We start from the raw sequence: 23,860 nt of genomic DNA, 5'->3' as shown, positions 1-23,860 counted from the left end.
ATAATCAACCAAAAGCACTTTGATTCTCTGCAATTGTAAATTATGGTATTTTGCTGGCTGTTTTGGACCCCCTGATTCTAAAGGGCGTGTCTAACTAGTCATGCCCGATTAACTTATAGTTAATAGAACCTCAACATAAAGACCTACACCGGGTTGATAAGTTCGAGGTAAAATAAGTAAATAAAAGAGATCTTTTATTTAATGAGATCGTCCAAGGTATCTTAGATAATTATTTTGCGTTTAATAACAATCAAAAATGCACTCACAGGTTTGTAATAATAATAAAAACCAAGGTATTATAGAAGATTTTGGTTTTTTATTCGTACGTATTTCACCCTTAATAAGATTAATCTTTAACTACCCTATTTTACTCATCTTTTTAAAAAGCCTAACAGTGACAAGAAAAACATATATGATTTTACAACGCCTTATGTACAAAATTGAAAATCCTATCAAATTGATTTCAACAAAACTCTTAAAGTTATCGATTCTTTTATACCTCTATTGAAGTATTATAGTGTTCATGGTTCCATTTCCTGGTTACTTTTTTCCAATTCTTTCTTCTAACGACCATATATTTTCCTAATGTTATTAATGTGCTGTCGAAACATTACTAGGTCTATGAATAAGACAGTTCCGAAAATGACAGAGATGAATACCGCACCAACAAAACCAATTGTATGAGATGACTTGCGTTCGTCTTTAGCCGATGTTAGTTTGCGGATAGTTGATGATAGCTCGGTTTTGTTTACTTTTAATTGTTCTTGAATCTGCCTGATGACTGGCTCTAACTCTTTCTTCAATTCCTCAATTGTTTGATTTTGCGGTAATTTTGACACCCAATATTCCAGTTTTCTTCTGTATTCACATCGGCAAGGACATATTTCCGTTGCTAGTATAGACAAAACAATTATCAAATAGTTTTAATTCAAAAAAGGCACAATTCATCAATTGATATATGTAAATGAAAACGCATAACAAACAGGGCGCGATTAACGTGTTTGTATGGGGGTATTTTGCCGTCTTTCATCGCAAATGATTAAAATTATTAGTAAATGAATGTGCTATAAAAAGCATATTTTGAAAGATTTTTTTTAATTTTTAATCCAATGAAAATCTGTGCCTTTGGGCAAACTGCAGATGTATTATGCGTGTTTAGAATCACTTGACCGTTAACACCACTGCAGGGTTGTCGAAAGGTAAAATTTAATTTGACGACGGAACTGTATGATATTGTTCACAAATGATGTGCTTCTTTAGTACAAAACTAGTTAAATTGTAAAATCAATATACGTACGACAATAAAATTGAGAATGGAAATGAAGAATGTGTCAAAGAGACAACAGCCCAACCATAGAGCAGACAACAGACAAATTCTCTTAAGATAATGTGTTCTATTCCACCTACCTGTGATGAAACAAAGTCGGGCTAGTATTTTCAGGGTTCAATTTCTTAATAAAAGGCTTATCATTGCAGTATCAAAAAGAAACTACTTTAACTGATATAGAACTGCATATTAAACAAATATTTGTAATAGTGTATAATTTTTGTATTGCCTTTGTGTCAGACAAAAATGGTTTGTCAATTCGTGTCGTATCATTCTTTATCACTAGATTTGACCCATCAACGGATATAAACAGGAGTAACACGATGGGTGTATCAAGTAGATCTGAGAGAGTTAACCTTCCGATGCGCCAAGATGTTTTGTGGATAACGGGGTAGTTTTCTTCGGTATGTATTGTCGACTGTTGATTCCTCTTTCGTCAATTATTTCATGTATTTCTGGTATGTATATGGTCAATTTTTTTGTATCACCGGTTTTGAATTGCACTTAAGGAACCTTCTTGTATTTTTTACATTATTCGTGACTAATTGTACACGTGTGCCAGACTTTGTCTTTTGAATTCTTTTTGTTTTGTATTGTACTTAGATTTTCCATTTGAGTTTGCCTTTCGAAAAAGTCATTTCGATGTCGTTCCTAGTTTTGCAGAATGAAGGTAACCCATTAAAATCACTTCAGACACACCAAACTTATTTCAAAGAACAAGGTATTACCAAAGTGACAATCAAAAGTCGAAGAGGAACCAACAAATCATCGCAAGAACGAAAATTGACTTCATGACGAACAAGTCAACAAACCACTATATAGAAAACTAAGGACTGAAAAAAACGGATTGATCTCCACTGCTCTAGAAGGGTAAGCAGATCCTGCACCACAAGTGAAACCAGTTGTGTTTTGCTCATGATAAGTACAAATTCGGTGATAAGTCTCATTCGGTGATGCCACAATCAAGAAATGTGGAAGCGATTGTTACTACAAGTGGAACATGCATGTGTCTATGGTTATCTGTAACATATTAAGTCCTTTACGATCAATCAAATCATTATCGCGTACAATAGATGACTTCAACTTTACTATTAGAAACCTTGATTAAATAGCCTCCGTGTCCGCAACAACCCTCTGTCAAGTAAATGATATCAGGAAACTCTAGCTCAGGAATATTGCATCAACTGGTAGATATATAAAATGTCATATTTTCATTTTCTAGTCCTGAGTCGATATCACTGCTGGTGGAGTAGAGTCCAGAAGTCAGTGATTCACAAGTGACAAACATTCCTTAAAATTTGCATTGTTTATTTTAAAATTATTAAGAATCTATGGTTCCAACTCCCTCAGGCAAAGTTGATCTAAAAGGGTTATGGAAATATCCCCTTGTTTTCGTATAGCTCGTACTTTTTATTTATCCATGGTGGTCGAATTTTTCGTTGTGAACGTTCCTGATGAAGGTACATCAAATAAAGCTCTTTGGATGCACCAATTTTATCAAATGTTATTTGTTTTTCTCTGTTCATATTATTTTCTTCTTTGATAGCAGTAAATGCTATTTGATACCTGAGATTTCAGAAAACAACGACCAACATTACTTAGTTTTTACATCTGGTGAACGTATAGTATTGTGGTGGGTGACCGAACATTTTTTGACAATATTCATGTAAGAGTTATTTTACTTTTCCGTGACATATATCGTTGACGTTACTTCAAAGTCGTTAGCATGGTTTGAAAGACTATTTTAAAACAATTAAATCAGTATAACATACAGGTATTTACAAAGAGTCTTGTGAGTATGGTTTCAAGTAATCCTGTGGCATTGGTAAAACTGCATTCGTAACTTCCTTGATCAGACCATTTAACAGAATTTAATATAAGATTTGGCAACGTCAAACCATTTGTATATTCAGACACTATCACACTTGTATCATTTACAGATCTGGTCCATTTAGTCTGTAGGTTACTGACGCCGCAAGTAAGATTGACGCTTTCACCCTCGTTGACTATCATATCTGTGAAATAACATGAACTTATGATACACTTGAATCCTGTAAATATGATATCTATGGTACAGCGTTTGTTAACCCGATAAAATGCATGTGTTTGCAAATACTCACAATTTAACATGTTTAATTTATACATTTGTTTCAAATTTAAATGTTCAAAATCATTAAAATGTGGAAGCAAGTTTCTTTAGCTTTAAATGGCTAAAATGGCCTTTTATAATATAGTTTTATGAAATAAAAACCAGCTGAACCAACGCCTCCTAAATGCCTTGTTGAATGAGTCACGTTAAGTGGTTCTTATTTTTGTATACATTGTCCTGAAGACGCCAATCTATTCGACGAAACATGTCAACCGATAAAAGTTGCAGGTTACTTTAGTGTTGCCAATTTACTTTTTCAAGGGGGTAGACTTGGAGTATGGGAGACAGCTCTTACAAATGTATCGGAAGTCATTTGTGCGTTTTAACCTTGCATTAAGTTGAAGCAGTGATCAAGCATTTATGTTGCTTTCATTTGGTTAGGAAAATGATGCAGGAGCATATAAGAAAATTGTACAAGGCTTACTCCAATAAGCATTAAATAAGGAAATCTGAATTACACTGTTTATCTTAAGATTCAAAAATCAAAAGCTGAGGGTAGGAAATTAAAATTCATGCATGAAATGGTTTAAATTAAAAGACTATGTACTGAGGAGTTTTAAGAACATTGGAATGACTCTTGAAATCATTGTGATAAAATCTTGAAAGGTGTGGGAAAAACTGAATTGGAAAACAATTGTATAGAAGTTATAAGGTTTTAGTGTTAAGCTATTGCCGTATTAGTTGATACTAAGTACTTAACTGTATGTCTTTAGTTTCAAACTAAAACGGCAATTTTCTAGAAGATATGATCTGAACATTCATCCTAGTACAAGCTAATGCTAACTAATAACCTACATAAGCACAAAGATTGTACCTAGATAGTGCCAACATAGTTTATTTTCACGTGGTAGATTAAATGTTCTGTCATTCATCCTGGTCAACCTACTGTAAAGAGCCTACCTATTGTATCAATTGTTTATTCAATATATTCCCGAATTGCATAAAATAACTGCGATTCGATGTTAAGCAAGAAACATTCAATCAATATTTTTTTAAAGTGACTATTGAAGGTGCAATGATGCGTATATGCAGATCCCATGCCTTGGCGGAGTGATCTGTGTTTCTTTTTTTCAAAAGTTTTAAACTTTTAAATATATTTTTTGTAGGTGTTGTATTGAGGGTTCAAACGAGCTATATTTCAATATGCTTAACAAAATGCTAGTGAAAATAAAGGTTAATAATTTGCATATTTCAAAAACAAAAAACAAACATTCCATATCATTTAAATACAGTCATATTAAAGAGCATGCATCGATTCTCAACAATAAGAGAAATGTGTGTTCTAGTGATCATAGATACACTCTTGAGCGTGAAAAACCTATTGAAAATCGAACTTGACTTGAATAGTATGGTCCATTTTATTGTGTTTACCATTTTACCATCATCCAACAAAATACAAAACATTTAAGAAACCAAGGGGCACAACTCTTTATCAGTAAAGTCAAATCCATGAAAATCACACCTCAACGAAAGTTCATGGTCTATGTCATCATGTTAAAAATTTTAAAGATTCTCAGTCTGGCAAGTAGTACTCCTAGCTTGTTATTACCTGGAAACAAATACACCTTTTTTATATAATAAAGGGAAACACCTCTTGAACGGTGAATACCATATACCGTAAAAATCGAACTAGACCTGTAATTAATAGTTCATGACATAATGTAAAACTCTGTAAAAGTTCTGTCAAATGGTACTCTAATTATCATCCGGAAATCAAAAAATTTCCTAAACGAGAATTTACACTCTGTTTGCTATTAACGGAGGTCTGTTGTTTGGGTGAATTTGTAAGCGTATAATGATTTGTATTCAGATACAAGCAGGTTTTTTGTTAGTATTGATTTCATTAAAAATTCAGATATATTATTAGATATCAATAAATAGAAAACTTATTTCTCAATAAAACATTGGCAATTCTATTGATTTACGTTGTGAAATATTATGAAATTTAGGTTCTAACTCTCTTAGGTAAAGTTTATCTTTGATGAATTTTGCTTTTCGTTTTATGTCTCTTTTTATGAAATAGATCTTAACGTTTTACTATTTTTATAAACATCCAATGGCTTGCAGATGTTTTGGTTTACGTGTTCTTGGTGAAGGTAAATCCACAAAAGCGCTTCGGACGCACGAAATGTATGAAGTGTATTTTCATTTATTATAGAAATGGGATATTTTAATGTTTGTTTCAGAAGCAGATTATTGATGTTTAACTTAAATCATTGTTTGCTACAGTGGTCATAACATTAATATAAATAGCCCATATATTTAATAAAAATAAAATAAATTTTGAGTAGTCTATGACACATTCAAATTGTTTTACATAACTATGTTCTATTGCATTGGTTAAACATTCTTGAAAGTGATAAAAACTGCACAGAAAATGGACACATTAGGCTAAATTTATTAAGATGTTATCATACATTAGCAGACAGCACAACTTCGAACCAAGCAAAACGTCTTGCATTCGTGCATTACCGAACTAATCATTCTGCTAATATATATTCTGATAGCTGAGATTTCCTGTTTTGATTAACACAAACAAAGTACTTTCCGAAAAATATGGAGAGCTTTTTATGTCGGTCTAAATGACATGTTTGTAGATTTAATACTTTTTGTTCAATTATTGATATTTTAAATGGCTTGCATGCTTAAGTTCAAATTGTTCTTATTTTGAATAAGTCCTATTTGTATTCAATAAGTATTTCTAGGTCGGTTTTTATAGGATTTTGTGTATTAAAGGCTTATCCAACTTTTTTGATTCGCATGCCACTTCTGAGTCATATTTAGACGGCGGTCTCCATGAACAATCGTATTCTTTTGTGAGTTTTATGGTACGATTAATTTTAATCATATGACAATAGCAATATAAGTGCTTTAAAAAATATGTTGTTGTAAATGGGAAATACCTTTTAGCTGACAAACTGCACTGTAATAATTACTTCCACTACATTCAACGTCATGCCATTTTTTTACTTCCTTATGAATAATTACACAATTCTCTACACTTCCCCCTCCTGGTTCATCTACAAAAATAACACACATGCAAATTAAATATCGTAAATACAGGTTTATATGGAACTGCAAAAGAGACTGTATTTAGTTTTTCAATACATAAAGTACTGTTTCGTAGTTGTCTGTCATCATTGAGACTATCAGCTAATTATACTAAATTTTGTTTCACGCGATCATACCTTTCATCTTTGGGTTTTATTCAGAAATAATTTTAATATGTTTTTGTAGGATCACCACGTTATTAGCTCGAGTCACCAATATTATCCCTAGATTATATTGTTTTAATGTTGATAAATTTTGAAATATTTAAAAAGAGTATATGTCATGTACATTAGTAACATACGTAAAACAATGGTTTTCTGTTCGGTATTTGAAAAACCTTTGCCAATGAGACAGAAGATACTAAGAAAACATTCAAAACCTCATAAATCGACGAAAAACTTTGAACGCAAAGGTAAAACACGATAAACGACGAAAAGGCAAAAAATTGATAGTTTCTACATCTAATTCACACCTCTCCTAGGTGGATTTGATTGCTGATGATGATTATTTAGAAAGAGCTTTTGTTGAGCATTTGGAAGATCCGGCAATGTAACGTTGTTTGTAAGAACAATTTAAGTATATAATACAGTAGATCTTTTGGTTAAAATTGCAACGGAACATAGAACAGACCTATAATTTGTTTTAGGATTTCCTGTATGGTAAATGCAGTTTGGGATGTTGAGTTTCCAAGTGATTGTTCAATACCTGATTTCGTTATCAATCAGTTTATGTAATGTGATTTACGGCTTTATCTGTAATGAAAACAACATTTTTGTCATGGAAGTAGGACAGGTGCTTAGCAACATTTGGGTCTTTAAAAGTAGATGTAGTATGTTTATTCCTATACCCATTCAATTTTATAATTTTTATTTGTATCATTATCGTCACATAATTTATCGATTGAGAATCAGTATATACGTCTTCGTTTCTCTCATAGCCTATAACGTACAGCCTATTGTCTGACACATAATCCTCGAAGAAATGTTATTAAATATTTTCAGGTCAGAAGAAATAACGTGGCAAGCCGGGTAATATATGAATGAGGAACTTGCACAAGTGCAATCAGAAGTTTTAAACTTTAAGATCCTGCAGCATTTGTTCGTAAATGAAAATTTTAGTCTCAATTTGTTTGGTATAGGTATAAGAAATGAACTTAAAAGAAAGGAGGTATATTCGATTGAACTAAGTAATGATGAAAGACATTTCTCACGTTGATTGCACTGAGACTTTTATTTGCAAAGGAAAGTTTAAGAAAGGATTGTGCAGCTCACAAGAAAGCTATTAAACCAAGATTTCCAAGTAGCGAAGTTGAAATCAACCCTGCGTAAATTTACGGACGCCATCACGAGTTGGTTGACCGTTATGGAATATCCGTTTTACAGATACTAGCAGATATGTTCCAAAGGTAGAAATCACATTCCCGTCTCCTTTTCCCGAATTTGACATAACGATTTAGACTTGTAACCTGGTTTGTACTAACATGAGCAACACGACGGGTGCCACACGTCGAGAAGGATCTGCTTATCGTTCCAGAGCACCTGCGATCATCCCCAGTTTTTGGTAGGGTTCGTGTTGCTCCGTTTTTAGTTTTCTATTTTGTGTTTTGTGTACCATTTTTGTCTGGTGGTCTTTTTTTTCATTTTTAGCCAAGGCGTTGTCAGTCAATTTTCGACTTATGAGTTTAATGTACATTTGGTATCTTTCGCCTGTCTTTCTCTTTTTCATCTCTTCCAATGCGACCCAGTCAAAAAAGTCTGTGTGAATATCCGAGATGATAGCTGTAAGTTTTTATTGTTGAATGGAATTTGTAACAATTCTTTCCAAATATACGTTGTGCAGAGAAAAAAGTTTTGAAAGAGTTAGTTTATATAGCTTCGGCTTCTGTAAAAATAGCAGAAGGTCATTAATACAGACACCATGGAGAGTAGGTGATGTATCATGACGATGACCATGACTGCGACTACGTCGAGGAGAAATATTCATAACATACACTGAGCTACAGAAATGACTAGATAGAATGCCTACACCATCGATATTTTTATTTCATCGCAGTTTCTGATTTTTGCAGTACAAAGAGGTGTTGCAAAATGAGGATTATTATTCCGTTGGTATATGTTTTCAATGTTGCGAACTCGCACTGAACGTATTGAATGAACTGAAAGATTAAAATGTTGGTAAACAATGTCATTTGCATTTATTGGTTATGTTTGGTCTATGGCTGCACATATGATTATAAAGCATTCCTTTCGTTTCACCGACATATACCAAGCCGCAAAGGTTACACTAATCTGTAGACGAGATTTGTTGATTATCAATTTAGATCATTATAGCTTCTAGTTGCAATATAGTTATGTTTAATTGCTAGTTAATTGGGCATCTTTTATTAAAATTCTACATGTTTTGCAGCTTTTGGTTTTACATTTTGAAATGGGACAGTTTTCTTTAGAGTCATTTATGACTAAAATGTTATGTAATTGAATTGTCCACTGCCGAGTGTGAAGATAATTGCTTTTGTCATAAGTATGATGATCTATTTGTGTCTTATTTGCGGTTTTTGTCATAATTGGTGCTCAGGAGACACTTGCCATTACAGATGACGCCGAGTCCATGATGACGTCTGTTGTTGACCCTGGTCGAAATTTCAAAGATCTAACAGCATACTGGGAAGCCGACGTCCGAGCCAGTATTCTGTCACATCTTCGTAGTTATATGTATTGTATGCTACTTTGCAGATGATGTCCTCGGGGACAAAATGTCACCATCAGAAACATCGACCAGTGGTTATAAAAGAGAGGCTGGATATACCAAAGGGATATTCAAACTCATAAGTCAGAAACGAACTAAAAATGACATGGCAACATCAGCGATACAAAACACAACATGGGAAACTAAAGATTGAAAACCTCTAAAAAATTGGGGACGATATCAGGTGCTACGGATTGGTAGGCAAATCCCACTCGGAAAATGTGAAGAGAACCTGCTCCCCATTTGATACCCGTCGTGTTGCTAATATCAGTACAAATTTGTTGATAAGTCTACGTCTTTATGTCAGATTGGAGAAAAAGAGGACGGGATTGTGGTTACGACAATTGGAACATATCCGTCGTCTAACTGTGCCTTAAATATGGTCAGCAGCAATAATAAGGAAGAATAAAGAGATTTTGAAATATGTTTTTTTCTTAGGTTTAGATTTTAACAAGTTTTCTCACATTAGGATTATATATTAAAGCATAAACTTGTTTTCTTCATTTCAAATAGTGACTGATTAAATTATTTCTTATATTTCGTTTTTGGTGAAAAGCATTTACAAGAATACTTGAAAAAACATGTGTTTTTATATGTTTAAGTCCAATATCATTTAATAAAACGGGTTGTTGTCTCTTAAACGTTTTCCCCGTTTCTATTGTCAACTTCATTTTATAATTAAAGGCAGTATAGAACTATTGCGACTTTTCTTATCGATAGCAATCTTCATGAAATTAATCTCCGATCCGGTGCTTTGGTGTAATTTCAACTCTTTAAATTTCATTTCAATTATGACGCATTCTTACTGCGTGGTTCAGTATTCCAGTCAGTATAGGCAGAATCTAGTTGTGTGCCATCATTCCAAATCCATGTTCCCTCATATTCATCATCGGTTAGTCCAACCCAAATTCCATTCCACTCACTATGGTTCTTAAACTTGACCCTTTTGATTGTAACGATTTTATGAATTAATATTATAAACCTCTTATTATATATATGTTTACATAATTCGAAGGCATCGAACAAACGAGAGGACAAGTGAAACGTTTTTTGTTTTAGTTTTTTGTTGTTCGTTAAAATCTCTTTCTACGCCAACAGTTTAAATGTAAAATAAAATAGAAATAACATAATATGTATGTAGTATGATTGTAATGAGACAACTATCTGAGAAAGACCAAAGGATCAGACTGGATATCAATATAACTGTTTTACATTTTTCAAGTTTTTTATTTTCTGAGCCTCACTGGCTTTCATTTGTTGATATTTTACGATAGTTGTAGTATATGGAAATGTGAAACGAAATTTTTAGGTGAGCTTAGTGTCATGTGGAAGTTCATGAGGGAGCTCGTCATTTGGTCTCTGGGTGTACGTTCTTTCAATGGCAATTATATTACATCTCCTTATTTATATTGAGCGCTAACAAATGTATGCGTAGGAAGACTTTTTTGGCAAGCTTACTTTTAAGATTTCATTTTGGTATGATTCATAGAATGAAAGCACTTGTTAAAAGGACAAAACAACTTACTGGTCAAGCAGCTTTTTCACTATTCTGTTTTCTTCTACTGTTTTCGGCATAATAACCTCAGCATTTTGATCATGACAGTAATTCTTTGCATTCAAAAAGTTAGAAACTTGATGAGACATTTTATAACATTTCAATCCATGAGATTCCCAAGCAGTAGGACAAACCAAAGTACCTATAAACATAAACGAACACAATGTACTGTTATCGTACTATCAATTGTACTATTTTGATGTTAGTCATTCCTGATTATTTGTGATTACTAGTATTCCATATTAGATCATGTACTGCAACCTTGATTTTAAATTCTGATCAATCGCCTAGGCCGCATTCCTAATTTATACGTAAATAAACGATACTTGTAATTATCATATCAGGAAAATATTAGTAAATTCTTGTTTTAATAGTTAAATATATGATATCGATTTTGTTCTCATTATTAGTTTTTCCCCTATCACACAAAAAGGGCATGGTAGCTTAATTGAAAAAGGGCATCTAGAGAGCGCAAAAATTTATAAAAAGGGCACCTACAGTGTATGGAAAATTAACAAAAAGGCACCTACAGTATGCTGGAAACAAGAAAGGCAATAAATTGTCATATTGCATTGGTAAAGTATGGACTGGCAGTTGTTGATGGAATTAGAACTCAAGATATAGCAAGTGTATTGTTTCAAAATAATATTGTATATGCATCTTTAAATAAAGATGAAAATCAACATTATTCCATCCGGGTAACAGCGAGGGATCAAAGATGTATGTATAGTACAAGCTATACATCTTTGTCAGACTTTGAAGGACTAATGCATAAATTTACTAGGCAGTAATTACATGATTTGACTGATGTGGCACTTAAATATGAAGATTAGGATATAATATCTGAAAATCTAGTTTAAAATTTCACTTCAATTATTTTCAGGGGACAGTTCTGATCAACAAAAGATGTGCCCCTTTGTTTAAAACAGGATTCACAGTATAAATGAACTTGTAGAACTTTGTAAGACTATAACCCTGCATAATCATTATCCTTATAAAACGTTTAGATCGATATTTAGAATTCATTTCCATAAAGTTGGAAACAAGGATTTGTACAAATTTTTATTGGAACGATTCTAATAACTGTAAATTGTAAATTAATCGAGAATTGATCACGTTTACTTTCGATTTACAAATGAAATGTAAACGGGAAGTGACAAGTAGATAATAGATTCAGAATGAATCCGGATTCATCTACGGATTGGTTCGTTTTTAAAAAAAGGCAGTAAATTATCATTTTTTTAATATGATTTGCTTAGTTAGAACTATATTTGTCTTTCCTATTTATTTTAAACTACCGGTAAATTTATTTCGTATTTTACATTTTAGAGTCTATAAATTCATAGGAAAACTTTCACGCATGCGCAGTATATCGTAAACAGTAAAGGAAGCACTTGTTTTGAATAAAGTTCTATCTTTTTGATTGAAATTGAACGATTTATACCAGAGATCACGACAATACGATCATTTGACGAAACTATGACAAACGAACTGCAAATTGTGATCGTTTTAGAAATATTGAAATTAAAAAGCGAACTGTCCAGGGGAAAACAATTTTCTTCAAATGACGAAACTACGACAAACGAACTGCACATTGTAGTCGTTGGCCTTGAGAAATATTGAAATTAAAATGCCAACTGACAGATTTCACTGGGGCTAATTATTATGGTGGTCAATTATGAGGTTTATTAATAATTAACGGATTATTGACCCATCCGATGGCGATAAGCGGATTAACTGTACTCACAACTTTATAACACTTGTTGTAAATGTTAATTAGCAAAAACATGCCAGAAACATGAAAACAGGAAGAAAGGGCATTTTTTGAGACAATTGCGTCACCCAATGAAGTGAAAAAAGGGCATGGCGTCATTTATTAACACAAAAAAGGGCATGGCGTCATTTATTAAGACAAAAAAGGGCATGGCGTCATTTATTAAGACAAAAAAGGGCATGGCGTCATTTAAATAGTGCATGGCGTCTATCCATGCTTGGGGGAAACACTATTGTAGAATGCTGTCACGTCTTCGTCATTTTGTCTCTATAAAAATGGAGAACACACATAGTTTTATGATGAAAACAAAAGCTGTATGTATTGTGTTTTAACCTTATTGATACTTTTACTAATCTCCCTCGATACCCTACTACCATCTTTTAGTGCTTAGCCCTTATGAAATTTATTAAGTGTTGATCTTATTTCATTTGATTGACCTATGCAACGTTTAATTATGAAAAATAAAAGACTTTTGTGATCTTATTTTGTGGTTATAAAATTGCACAAGTAGACTGTTTATTTTGACGCATATGCAAACATATTTTGTCGCAAATGAAAATATTTAAATCGGAACATATGCAATACACCCATTCCGATAACTTTTCATTATTCACGTATAGGTCTATGTAAGTATAGTATGGTAGGATAAATATAATATAAGCTCAAACTTTATTTGATAACAGGAGGAACCATCGAAGCTTGCCATTTCCGTATTAAGCATGTGCTTACCGAACATCATTCCACTGTCTTTATGCATTTCCATTTAAGATAATTAAAACTATTCAACAGTACCAGATATTTTAGGGATCAGGCAATTTGAATGATTTGATGTTGTCGGGGTCAAAAAATGTGATGCTTACTTTGAACTTTACTCAATTTGAGAAAAAAAATCATCTCAAAGTACAGGTTTACAATAACTTATTACCAATTCTATGAATAAAGCAAGATTTAATGCATGCGTTAATGAGACAGCAATATTTAAATAACATCTAGAGGAAAACATAAAAATTGTAAATGATATAACCAGACAAAATTAAAGATTTGAACACAATTCTCCAAACAAACAAAAATTCAAATATTACATACCAGTATATTTTTAATGTATAGGTTTTGGTTTTTTATTTCTAGTGGGGGGGGGGGGGGGGAGGGGGGGTGCTTCATTTGAAACTAAATCATTTTGTTTATCACTATCATTTTTGTTCATTTAGGTTATGACTTTAACAGTAGACCTCATGGCTAAGCGGTATATTCCGTCTTCTGTGCATTATTCTTTCATCCCCGAAATGATTTTCTCGTATCTTTTTACTATGGACCAATCTCGATCCCACATTTTTAGGTTTGGTTTGGTTCTTCACCTTACCATTTAGGTTTGGTTCTGCACTTTACCATTCTGTTTTTTTTTTTTTTTTTTTTGTCTCCTTAATGTGTCTTGGTCGTTTTAATCAATCAAAGTGGGAGGGGAGAACGTACCAAAAAAGGTTTTAAAATAGCTTCATCCGAATTACGGGTTCGAACTAAACATAAGATGCTACGGAAGGATACACAGTTCCTACCTGTAATGTAACTCATGGGTTTAATTCATATTCGACGGTGTGACAATAGACAAAAGTGGACGAATTGTGGCTATTGGACATGTCAGTTGTCCCACGTGGCACATAAATTATGTAGCAGAATCATAATGCTGTCTGTAGAATTGTAGAAAGGGATGAGATGCATCTTTACCACATGATACACTTTTTACAATAATTTCGAATTAATTCAACCAATGTTGAATGTACCTGGTGACAGAATGACACTTATTTGTTTTATTTACAACCAGACGGTGCTAGTTCTATTCTAGCAGTATGTAAATTAATGCGTTTTTTCTTGTTAGGTAAACATTTGGAAGGAAGAGATTTTTACATACCTTTTATAGTGTGCTTTTCATTATGAAATAATAAACTTTAATACTACATTATTGTTACTATCATGTTTAAAGACAAGGTCATGAAGGTGGGTATGAAGTATTTTTTGATATTTCTATTTTAGGGAATAAAATTATATATGTTTTGTAAAAAAAATGTTATTAAACTGTACTAAACTTGATCAATCCTGTTGCATTATCAAAGACTTAAACCTAGATGAATATATGATCCTCGCAAATAACTTTACTGTCTCATTATCTAAAGACTGAGACTTAGACGAATATATGATCCTCACAAATAGAAAAATAATGCAATGGAGTTTGGAACGGTTAGTAGCAATAGAATTGTAATTTTGTACTATTACTATTGTAATTTTATTATTTTTGATGTAGCCGAAAAGTTCGTCAGCATAGTAACTAATCTCTGGAAATAAAAATTATTATGCAATGACATGCCAAATGCGTGTAAAAATGCCTTTCGTGCTTTGTTTTCTCTGGAAATAATCCAATTGAATTTTGTTATAAATAATAAGTACAATTAATTAAGTATTTTCAATTTTTTAACTGTTATTATATTTCATTGTTTTGGATTGGCAGACATAGCTTGATACATATACAGTATTGGTTACATATTTGTGACAACATATCCCAATTACTAAGGAAAATTATGATTTGCAACAAAGTTTGAAAATAATTCTCAATGCTCACAGTCTTTTCATCGAGGGTATGTTTATTTGTATCTGGCAGGGATGGTGAAATGGGTTTAACTGATTGTAAACAACATCAATTTTCAGATTATATTGAGTTTTGAATGTCTAACTGTGTGACTTTTGACCAATCAAAATCGAAGTTAATGTAAATAAAGGCAAATTACAATATTGCAAAACCAACAAATTGTTAAGGCCGATGATCGGTTTCTTTTATTCACTTTTAAACATGTATGTGAAGTTAGCAGCCGGTTCGTTATTCGATATTCGATATTCAATATCCAACCGGCTGCTAGCAGTCGGTTGGATATTCAAAATTTAGTTGAAAAATCATAAAAAAAATTAGATACTTGATAACATTAAAAGCACGATTTTCATAGTTAAGAGGACTGATAAGACACGTAGGAAATTAATGACCTCTTCAAGCTGTCGTAAATTCTCGTTGTGCTCGAATATAAACCCTTTTCTAAGTTGCATATTTGTCTTTATGTAATATAGATTTTTATCAATAAAACAACTTCAAATATGTACTTTTATATATGATATTTCTTAACACAAAAGGAAAAACCTATAACTCTAGAAACTTTTAGAAATATAAATAGAAATATTTATGGAGAGCCCAAAAAAGAAATATAGTGAAAACCTACCTGAGACCGCTTAAATGAGGGTGAGACCCCCCTGGTCTTTCAATGTCCATAAAATTCAACTTAATCATAGACTTTGTATATGTAAAGGTTGTAGTAGAAGGATTTCCCAGAATAATGTCATCTTCGATATCTACGGAGGGCTTAGATTGTCACTTTTCAGCTAAAAATTGTCAAAATGTTAGGACAAAGGGCACAGGGCAATAGTGAGAGCTCCCTGATCTCTCAATCTGCCTAATATTTTGCAGACATTTAGTTAATAGGTAGATACAAACGTGACTAAAAGGAATTTGGGTACACTTCCTGTCTTCTATGTTTACGGAGCGCCCAAAGTGCCAGTTGGATATTCAAAATATATAGTGAAAACCTACCTTAGACCGCTTAAATGAGGATGAGACCCCCCTGGTCTTTCAATGTCCATAACATTCGACGAATTAATAGACTCTGTATAAATAAAGATTGTATTAAAAGGATTTACCAGAATAATGTCATCTTCAATATCTACGGAGGGCTTAGATTGTCACTCTTCAGCTAAACATTGTCAAAATTTCAGGACAAAGGGCACAGGGCAATGGTGAGAGCCCCCTGATCTCTCAATCTGCCTAATATTAAGCAGACAGTTAGTTAATAGGTACCAGTTGGATATTCAAAATATATAGCGAAAACCTACCCGAGACCGCTCAAATGACGGTGAGACCCCCCTGTTCTTTCAATGTCCATAAAATTCGACGAATTCATAGAATCTGTATAAATAAAGATTGTATCAAAAGGATTTTGAAGCCCTCCGTAGATATCGAAGATGACATTATTCTGGGAAATCCTTCTAATACAACCTTTACATATACTGAATATCCAACTGGCACTTTGGGCGCTCCGTAAACATGGAAGACAGGAAGTGTACCCAAATTCCCTTTAGTCACGTTTGTATCTGCCTATTAACTAAATGTCTGCATAATATTAGAAAGATTGAGAGATCAGGGGGCTCTCACCATTGCCCTGTGCCCTTTGTCCTGAAATTTTGACCATTTTTAGCTGAAAAGTGACAATCTAAGCCCTCCGTAGATATCGAAGATGAAATTATTCTGGAAAATCCTTTTGATACAATCTTTATTTGTACAGAGTCTATGAATTAATCGAATTTTATGGACATTGAAAGAACAGGGGGGTCTCACCGTCATTTAAGCGGTCTCGGATAGGTTTTCGCTATATATTTTGAATATCCAACTGGCACTTTTTTCTCTCCGTAAACATAGAAGACAGGACGTGTAACCAAATTCCTTTTAGTCACGTTTGTATCTACCTATTAACTAATTATCTGCCTAATATTAGGCAGATTGAGAGATCAGGTGGCTCTCACCATTGCCCTGTGCCCTTTGTCCTGAAATTTTGACAATTTTTAGCTGAAAAGTGACAATCTAAGCCCTCCGTAGATATCGAAGATGACATTATTCTGGGAAATCCTTTTGATACAATCTTTATTTATACAGAGTCTATGAATTCGTCGAATGTTATGGACATTGAAAGAACAGGGGGTCTCACCGTCATTTAAGCGGTCTAAGGTAGGTTTTCGCTATATATATTGAATATCCAACTGGCACTTTGGGCCCTCCGTAAACATAGAAGACAAGAAGTGTACCCAAATTCCTTTTCGTCACGTTTGTATCTACCTATTAACTAACTGTCTGCATAATATTAGGCAGATTGAGAGATCAGGTGGCTCTCACCATTGCCCTGTGTCTTTTGTCCTGAAATTTTGACAATTTTTAGCTCAAAAGTGACAATCTAAGCCCTCCGTAAATATCGAAGATGACATTATTCTGATAAATCCTTTTGATACAATCTTTATTTATACAGATTCTATGAATTCCTCGAATTTTATGGACATTGAAAGAACAGGGGGTCTCACCGTCATTTAAGCGGTCTCGGGTAGGTTTTCGCTATATATTTTGAATATCCAACTGGCACTTTGGGCCCTCCGTAAACATAGAAGACAAAAAGTGTACCCAAATTCCTTTTTGTCACGTTTGTATCTACCTGTTAACTAACTGTCTGCTGAATATTAGGCAGATTGCGACATCAGGTGGTACTCACCTTTGCCCTGTGCCCTTTGTCCTGAAATTTTGACAATTTTTAACTGAAAAGTGACAATCTAAGCCCTCCGTAGATATCGAAGATGACATTATTTTGGGAAATCCTTTTGATACAATCTTTATTTGTATCGAGTCTATGAATTTGTCGAATTTTATGGACATTGAAAGAACAGGGGGGTCTCACCGTCATTTAACCGGTCTAAGGTAGGTTTTCGCTATATATTTTGAATATCCAACTGGCACTTTCGGCCCTCCGTGAACATAGAAGACAAGAAGTGTACCCAAATTCCTTTTAGTCACGTATCTACCTATTAAGTAAATATCTGCCTAATATTAGGCAGATTGAGAGATCAGGGGGCTCTCCCCATTGCCCTGTGCCCTTTGTCCTGAAATTTTGACAATTTTTAGCTCAAAAGTGACAATCTAAGCCCTCCGTAGATATCGAAGATGACATTATTCTGGGAAATCCTTTTGATACAATCTTTATTTATACAGATTCTATAAATTCGTCGAATTTTATGGACATTAAAAAAACAGGGGGGTCTCATCGTCATTTAAGCGGTCTCGGGTAGGTTTTCGCTATATATTTTGAATATCCAACTGGCACATTGGTCCCTCCGTAAACATAGAAGACAGGATGTGTACCCAAATTCCTTTTAGTCACGTTTTTATCTACCTATTAACTAACTGTCTGCTTAATATTAGGCAGATTGAGACATCAGGTGGCTCTCACCATTGCCCTGTGCCCTTTGTCCTGAAATTTTGACAATTTTTAGCTCAAAAGTGACAATCTAAGCCCTCCGTAGATATCGAACATGACATTATTCTGAGAAATCCTTTTGATACAATCTTTATTTGTACAGAGTCTATGAATTCGTCGAATTTTATGGACATTGAAAGAAGAGGGTGGTCTCACCGTCATTTAAGCGGTCTAAGGTAGGTTTTCGCTATATATTTTGAATATCCAACTGGCACTTTTGGCCCTCCGTTAACATAGAAGACAAGAAGTGTACCCAAATTCCTTTTAGTCACGTTTGTATCTACCTGTTAACTAAATGTCTGCCTAATATTAGGCAGATTGAGAGATCAGGGGGCTCTCACCATTGCCCTGTGCCCTTTGTCCTGAAATTTTGACAATTTTTAGCTCAAAAGTGACAATCTAAGCCCTCCGTAGATATCGAAGATGACATTATTCTGAGAAATCCTTTTGATACAATCTTTATTTGTACAGAGTCTATAAATTCGTCGAATTTTATGGACATTGAAAGAACAGGGGGGTCTCACCGTCATTTAACCGGTCTAAGGTAGGTTTTCGCTATATATTTTGAATATCCAACTGGCACTTTTGGCCCTCCGTTAACATAGAAGACAAGAAGTGTACCCAAATTCCTTTTAGTCACGTTTGTATCTACCTGTTAACTAAATGTCTGCCTAATATTAGGCAGATTGAGAGATCAGGGGGCTCTCACCATTGCCCTGTGCCCTTTGTCCTGAAATTTTGACAATTTTTAGCTCAAAAGTGACAATCTAAGCCCTCCGTAGATATCGAAGATGACATTATTCTGAGAAATCCTTTTGATACAATCTTTATTTGTACAGAGTCTATAAATTCGTCGAATTTTATGGACATTGAAAGAACAGGGGGGTCTCACCGTCATTTAACCGGTCTAAGGTAGGTTTTCGCTATATATTTTGAATATCCAACTGGCACTTTTGGCCCTCCGTTAACATAGAAGACAAGAAGTGTACCCAAATTCCTTTTAGTCACGTTTGTATCTACCTGTTAACTAAATGTCTGCCTAATATTAGGCAGATTGAGAGATCAGGGGGCTCTCACCATTGCCCTGTGCCCTTTGTCCTGAAATTTTGACAATTTTTAGCTGAAAAGTGACAATCTAAGCCCTCCGTAGATATCGAAGATGACATTATTCTGAGAAATCCTTCTAATACAATCTTTATTTATACAGAGTCTATAAATTCGTCGAATTATATGGACATTGAAAGAACAGGGGGGGTCTCACCGTCATTTTAGCAGTCTCGGGTAGGTTTGTGCTATATATTTTGAATATCCAACTGGCACTTTGGGCCCTCCGTAAACATAGAAGATAGAAAGTCTACCCAAATTCCTTTTAGTCACGTTTGTATCTACCTATTAACTAACTGTCTGCTTAATATTAGGCAGATTGAGAGATCAGGGGGCTCTCACCATTGCCCTGTGCCCTTTGTCCTGAAATTTTGACAATTTTTAGCTGAAAAGTGACAATCTAAGCCCTCCGTAGATATCGAAGATGACATTATTCTGAGAAATCCTTTTGATGCAATCTTTATTTATACAGAGTCTATGAATTCGTTGAATTTTATGGACATTGAAAGAACAGGGGGGGTCTCACCGTCATTTAAGCGGTCTAAGGTCGATTTTCGCTATATATTTTGAATATCCAACTGGCACTTTCGGCCCTCCGTAAACATAGAAGACAAGAAGTGTACCCAAATTCCTTGTAGTCACGTTTGTATCTACCTTTTAACTAACTGTCTGCTTAATATTAGGCAGATTAAGAGATCAGGTGGCTCACACCATTGCCCTGTGGCCTTTGTCCTGAAATTTTGACAATTTTTAGATTAAAAGTGACAATCTAAGCCCTCCGTAGATATCGAAGATGACATTATTCTGGGAAATCCTTATGATACAATCTTTATTTATACAAAGTCTATGAATCTTCTTGACATTGAAACAACAGAGGGGTCTCACCGTCATTTAAGCGGTCTCAGGTAGGTTTTCACTATGTATTTCTTTTTTTTGGACTTTCCATATATATTTCTATTTATATTTCTAAATTTTTTCTAGAGTGATTGGTTTTTGTTTTTGTTTTAAGAAATATTAGATATAAAATTACAGTTTTGATGTCGTTTTATTGATAAAAATCTGTATTACATAAAGACAAATATGCAATTTACATAAGCATTGATAAGGGTTTATATTTGAGGACGACGAGAATTTTAGACAACTTGAAGGGGCCATAAAACGATTTCCTACGTATCTTTTTACTCCTTTCAACTTTAAAAATCATGCTTTTAATGTTATCAAATATTATATTTTTTATGATTTTCAACTAAATTTGAATATCGAACCGATTGCTAGCAGCCGGTTGGATATTGAATATCGAATATCGAATAACAAACCAGCTGCTAACTTCACATCCATACTTTAAACGCCCTATTTCCAAACGTTTTGATATAACGTACAAAAAGTACCTATTCCTCTTTAAAAATAGCTAGCAGTGTAGAAAGTGACCTCTTCCAACCCCTGGACATTTTTTCGAACACGAAAATAAAGATTGACAAACTGTGTATCAGAAACCACTCGCGTCCTTGATATAATCAACGATCAATGACAAAAACTGAGCATGTCGAACCGAAAGTAAATATAGCTAATACTAGTAACCGAATTGTTACAATAACGGAATGAGAATGTGTGAAATCGCTTTTAAAAACCTAGAAAGCGTGTACACCACGTGTGATGAGAATTGTGCGTGTTAACAGTTGAAAATTAGAATATAACATGTGTACTAAGAGAGAGGCGAAAGATACCAGATGGACATTTCAAGTCATAAGTCGAAAGTAATATAAACTAACAACGACATGGCTAAAAAACCAGACAAACAATAGTACACAAAACACAACATAGAAAACTAAAGACTGAGCAACACGAACCCCACCAAAAACTGGGGGTGACCTCAGGTGCTCAGGAAGGGTAAGCGGCTCATGCTCCACATGTGGCACCCGTCATAAATCATAAGCCAGGTATTTTTATAACTTTTAGCAAGAAACATCCATAACTCGACTTAATGAAAAATTTAGATATGAATGAATGAAAAAACTCCGATAATTTCCATACACAAGTCAATCCTATTGGTTTGTCCATACATAGTTGAAGCAAGTACCAGCCATGTTTATTTCCGACCCATTCTGTATGTGTTTGTTTAGAGTCAAGGGCCTGCAATGCAAGGCATGACTTTGTTGATGTATATCATATTTATTTTTCGTTTGTTTTTTTTTCATACATTAATCAGATCAGTTTTCTAGTTTGAATTGTTTTATATTTTTAATTCCGGTGCATTTTATAGCTTGTTATTCGATAAGGGTGCTCATTATTGCTGAATACCGTTTTGTGATTTATGTAGGAAAGTTATCTCATTTGCAATCATACCACATTTTCTTATTTTCATTATATTTCATTAAAAGATGCTTAAATTCTATGTTGTGTTTTGTGTACTGTTGTGTGTCTGTAGGTCTTTTTCTTTTTAAACCATGGCGTTGTCAGTTTATTTTCGACTTTGAATGTCCCTTTGGTATCTTTCTCCTGTCTTTTATAACGAATCGATAGATTAAAATTAAAATATACAAATGTAATATGATTGTCATTGATACACATGTTCATTCAAGGTTCAATGTGAAAAATTACAGGTTCTTATACTTAGAAAACGTGTTAAGATTTAAAGAGATGCGTACAAATCAAAAAGGAAAACTTACAGCTGATATTCTGATAGTTTATTTTCGTTATTTGCGTTTTTGATTTTCATTTTGTAATGTTAACAGCTAGAAGATACATGTTCTTTAGCTAGAAACCCTATGTCAATTATTTTCCATATTTAAGGGTAGATTGGTTATTCAACCTGTATTCATTGCGGTTATTATTATATGCATTAATGGAATGCATGTCAAAGTTTTGGTTCTGAACATCGACAATTTAGCAATTAAATACACGTTCACTAACGGTCAATTGCATTTTGCAGTATTAAAAAGGTCAAAACATTGAATCCCTGTTGAACTTTCTAAATTGTATTTATATATATAGTACATATTAGTACAAATGTTTTATCTGTATTTTACATATAGCAATATTCTAGATATTTTCTTATACATAAAGTTTTATACGATAAATGTTACCCTTTGTACGATTACCGCCCCGTTTGATGCAAATAATTTTGATCGTCGTTTTTAATAAATTACATTTTTATTGGAATCTTTTTCCTTGTTACTAATTCGCCTCCAAAAAAACGAGCAAGGTGTGTCCTGACATAAGTGTTCATGCACTCAGATATTTAGTCAGAGGGTGGTTTCTGTATTTGATATCCTCAGCTTTGATATACATCTATTGCGCTGATCACAATAGACATATAGTAGTATTCTAGATATTTTCTTATACATAAAGTTTTATATGAATAAAGATTTTCAGCCAAAGGCGAAGACATACAAGTTAAAAATGCAATTCTATTTCATTTTATTCAATATAGAGAAGAAATTAATATAGTAAATTACGTGTGAAACGAGAAAATAATTAATTCAAACAACACAATCAATGTACTTACTTAGCTGTGATCCTATCACCAGCTGGAACATAGAAATGACCAAGAGTCTTGCAAAATATAGCATCCTAAAAGTATACAGACACAGCACATGTTACTCATTTAGACACAACAATACGAACTGTCACAAAACTGAATCAGATATTGGGTATTTTAATTATTGAAATTTAATAACAGTAACATCTACTTTGACTTCGAGGTGCACAGATCGATGTTAGTCACTACTTCATCGAGTTAGACAATTATTAACATTCAACATTCACTTTGATCTAATTTAAATAGATATATTATAAGCAATGTCATTTTACGCAATATTTTAACATTGAACATCCTATTATAACATTCGACAAGATTCAACATTCGATTTTCGACTTTCGACAAGATTCAACATTCGATTTTCGACATTCTGCATTCTGCTCTATATTATTTATATCCATATTTATCCTCGGCGTTGTACTTTCAAGTAAAAATTCTTCAAGATGTAATTTTCTTCATTCATCATTCAATTTCATTTTTCAACATTCGCCTTTAAATTTTCAATATTAACCT

General features: G+C 33.5%; 1 protein-coding gene across 3 annotated transcripts; it reads right to left on the bottom strand.

Annotated features, from left to right (window-relative positions):
- Positions 1 to 181: 181 nt before the first annotated feature.
- Positions 182 to 23,527, bottom strand: LOC127714838 (C-type lectin domain family 10 member A-like). Of its 3 annotated transcripts, XM_052220869.1 has the most exons (6): positions 23,315 to 23,527; positions 10,798 to 10,969; positions 10,079 to 10,215; positions 6,380 to 6,496; positions 3,100 to 3,342; positions 182 to 892 (listed from the first exon to the last, which is right to left on the bottom strand). In XM_052220869.1, exons 1-6 carry the CDS (start codon positions 23,376 to 23,378, stop codon positions 564 to 566), a joined length of 1,062 nt encoding a protein of 353 aa, XP_052076829.1. In that variant the 5' UTR covers positions 23,379 to 23,527; the 3' UTR covers positions 182 to 563. The 3 variants fall into 3 exon arrangements, with proteins under 3 accessions (XP_052076829.1, XP_052076830.1, XP_052076831.1); XM_052220870.1 differs by lacking the exon at positions 3,100 to 3,342; XM_052220871.1 differs by lacking the exons at positions 182 to 892; positions 3,100 to 3,342; positions 10,079 to 10,215 and having other exon boundaries at positions 6,462 to 6,496.
- Between the last annotated feature and the right edge of the window lie 333 nt (positions 23,528 to 23,860).

Source organism: Mytilus californianus, unplaced genomic scaffold (assembly GCF_021869535.1).
Source record: "Mytilus californianus isolate M0D057914Y unplaced genomic scaffold, xbMytCali1.0.p SCAF_9, whole genome shotgun sequence".
Classification (NCBI taxonomy): domain Eukaryota; kingdom Metazoa; phylum Mollusca; class Bivalvia; order Mytilida; family Mytilidae; genus Mytilus; species Mytilus californianus.
The sequence above is the reverse complement of the archived record's forward strand: the minus strand, read 5'-3'. Positions and strand labels throughout refer to the sequence as shown.

Coding starts and splice junctions, on each gene's coding strand:
- LOC127714838 (XM_052220869.1), bottom strand. CDS start 23,378: ATGCTATATTTTGCAAGACTCTTGGTCATTTCTATGTTCCAGCTGGTG. Junction 6,497..10,078: donor CTGGAATACTGAACCACGCA/GTAAGAATGCGT, acceptor TTATTTTTGTAG/ATGAACCAGGAGGGGGAAGT. Junction 893..3,099: donor AAGACTCTTTGTAAATACCT/GTATGTTATACT, acceptor TGTCTATACTAG/CAACGGAAATATGTCCTTGC.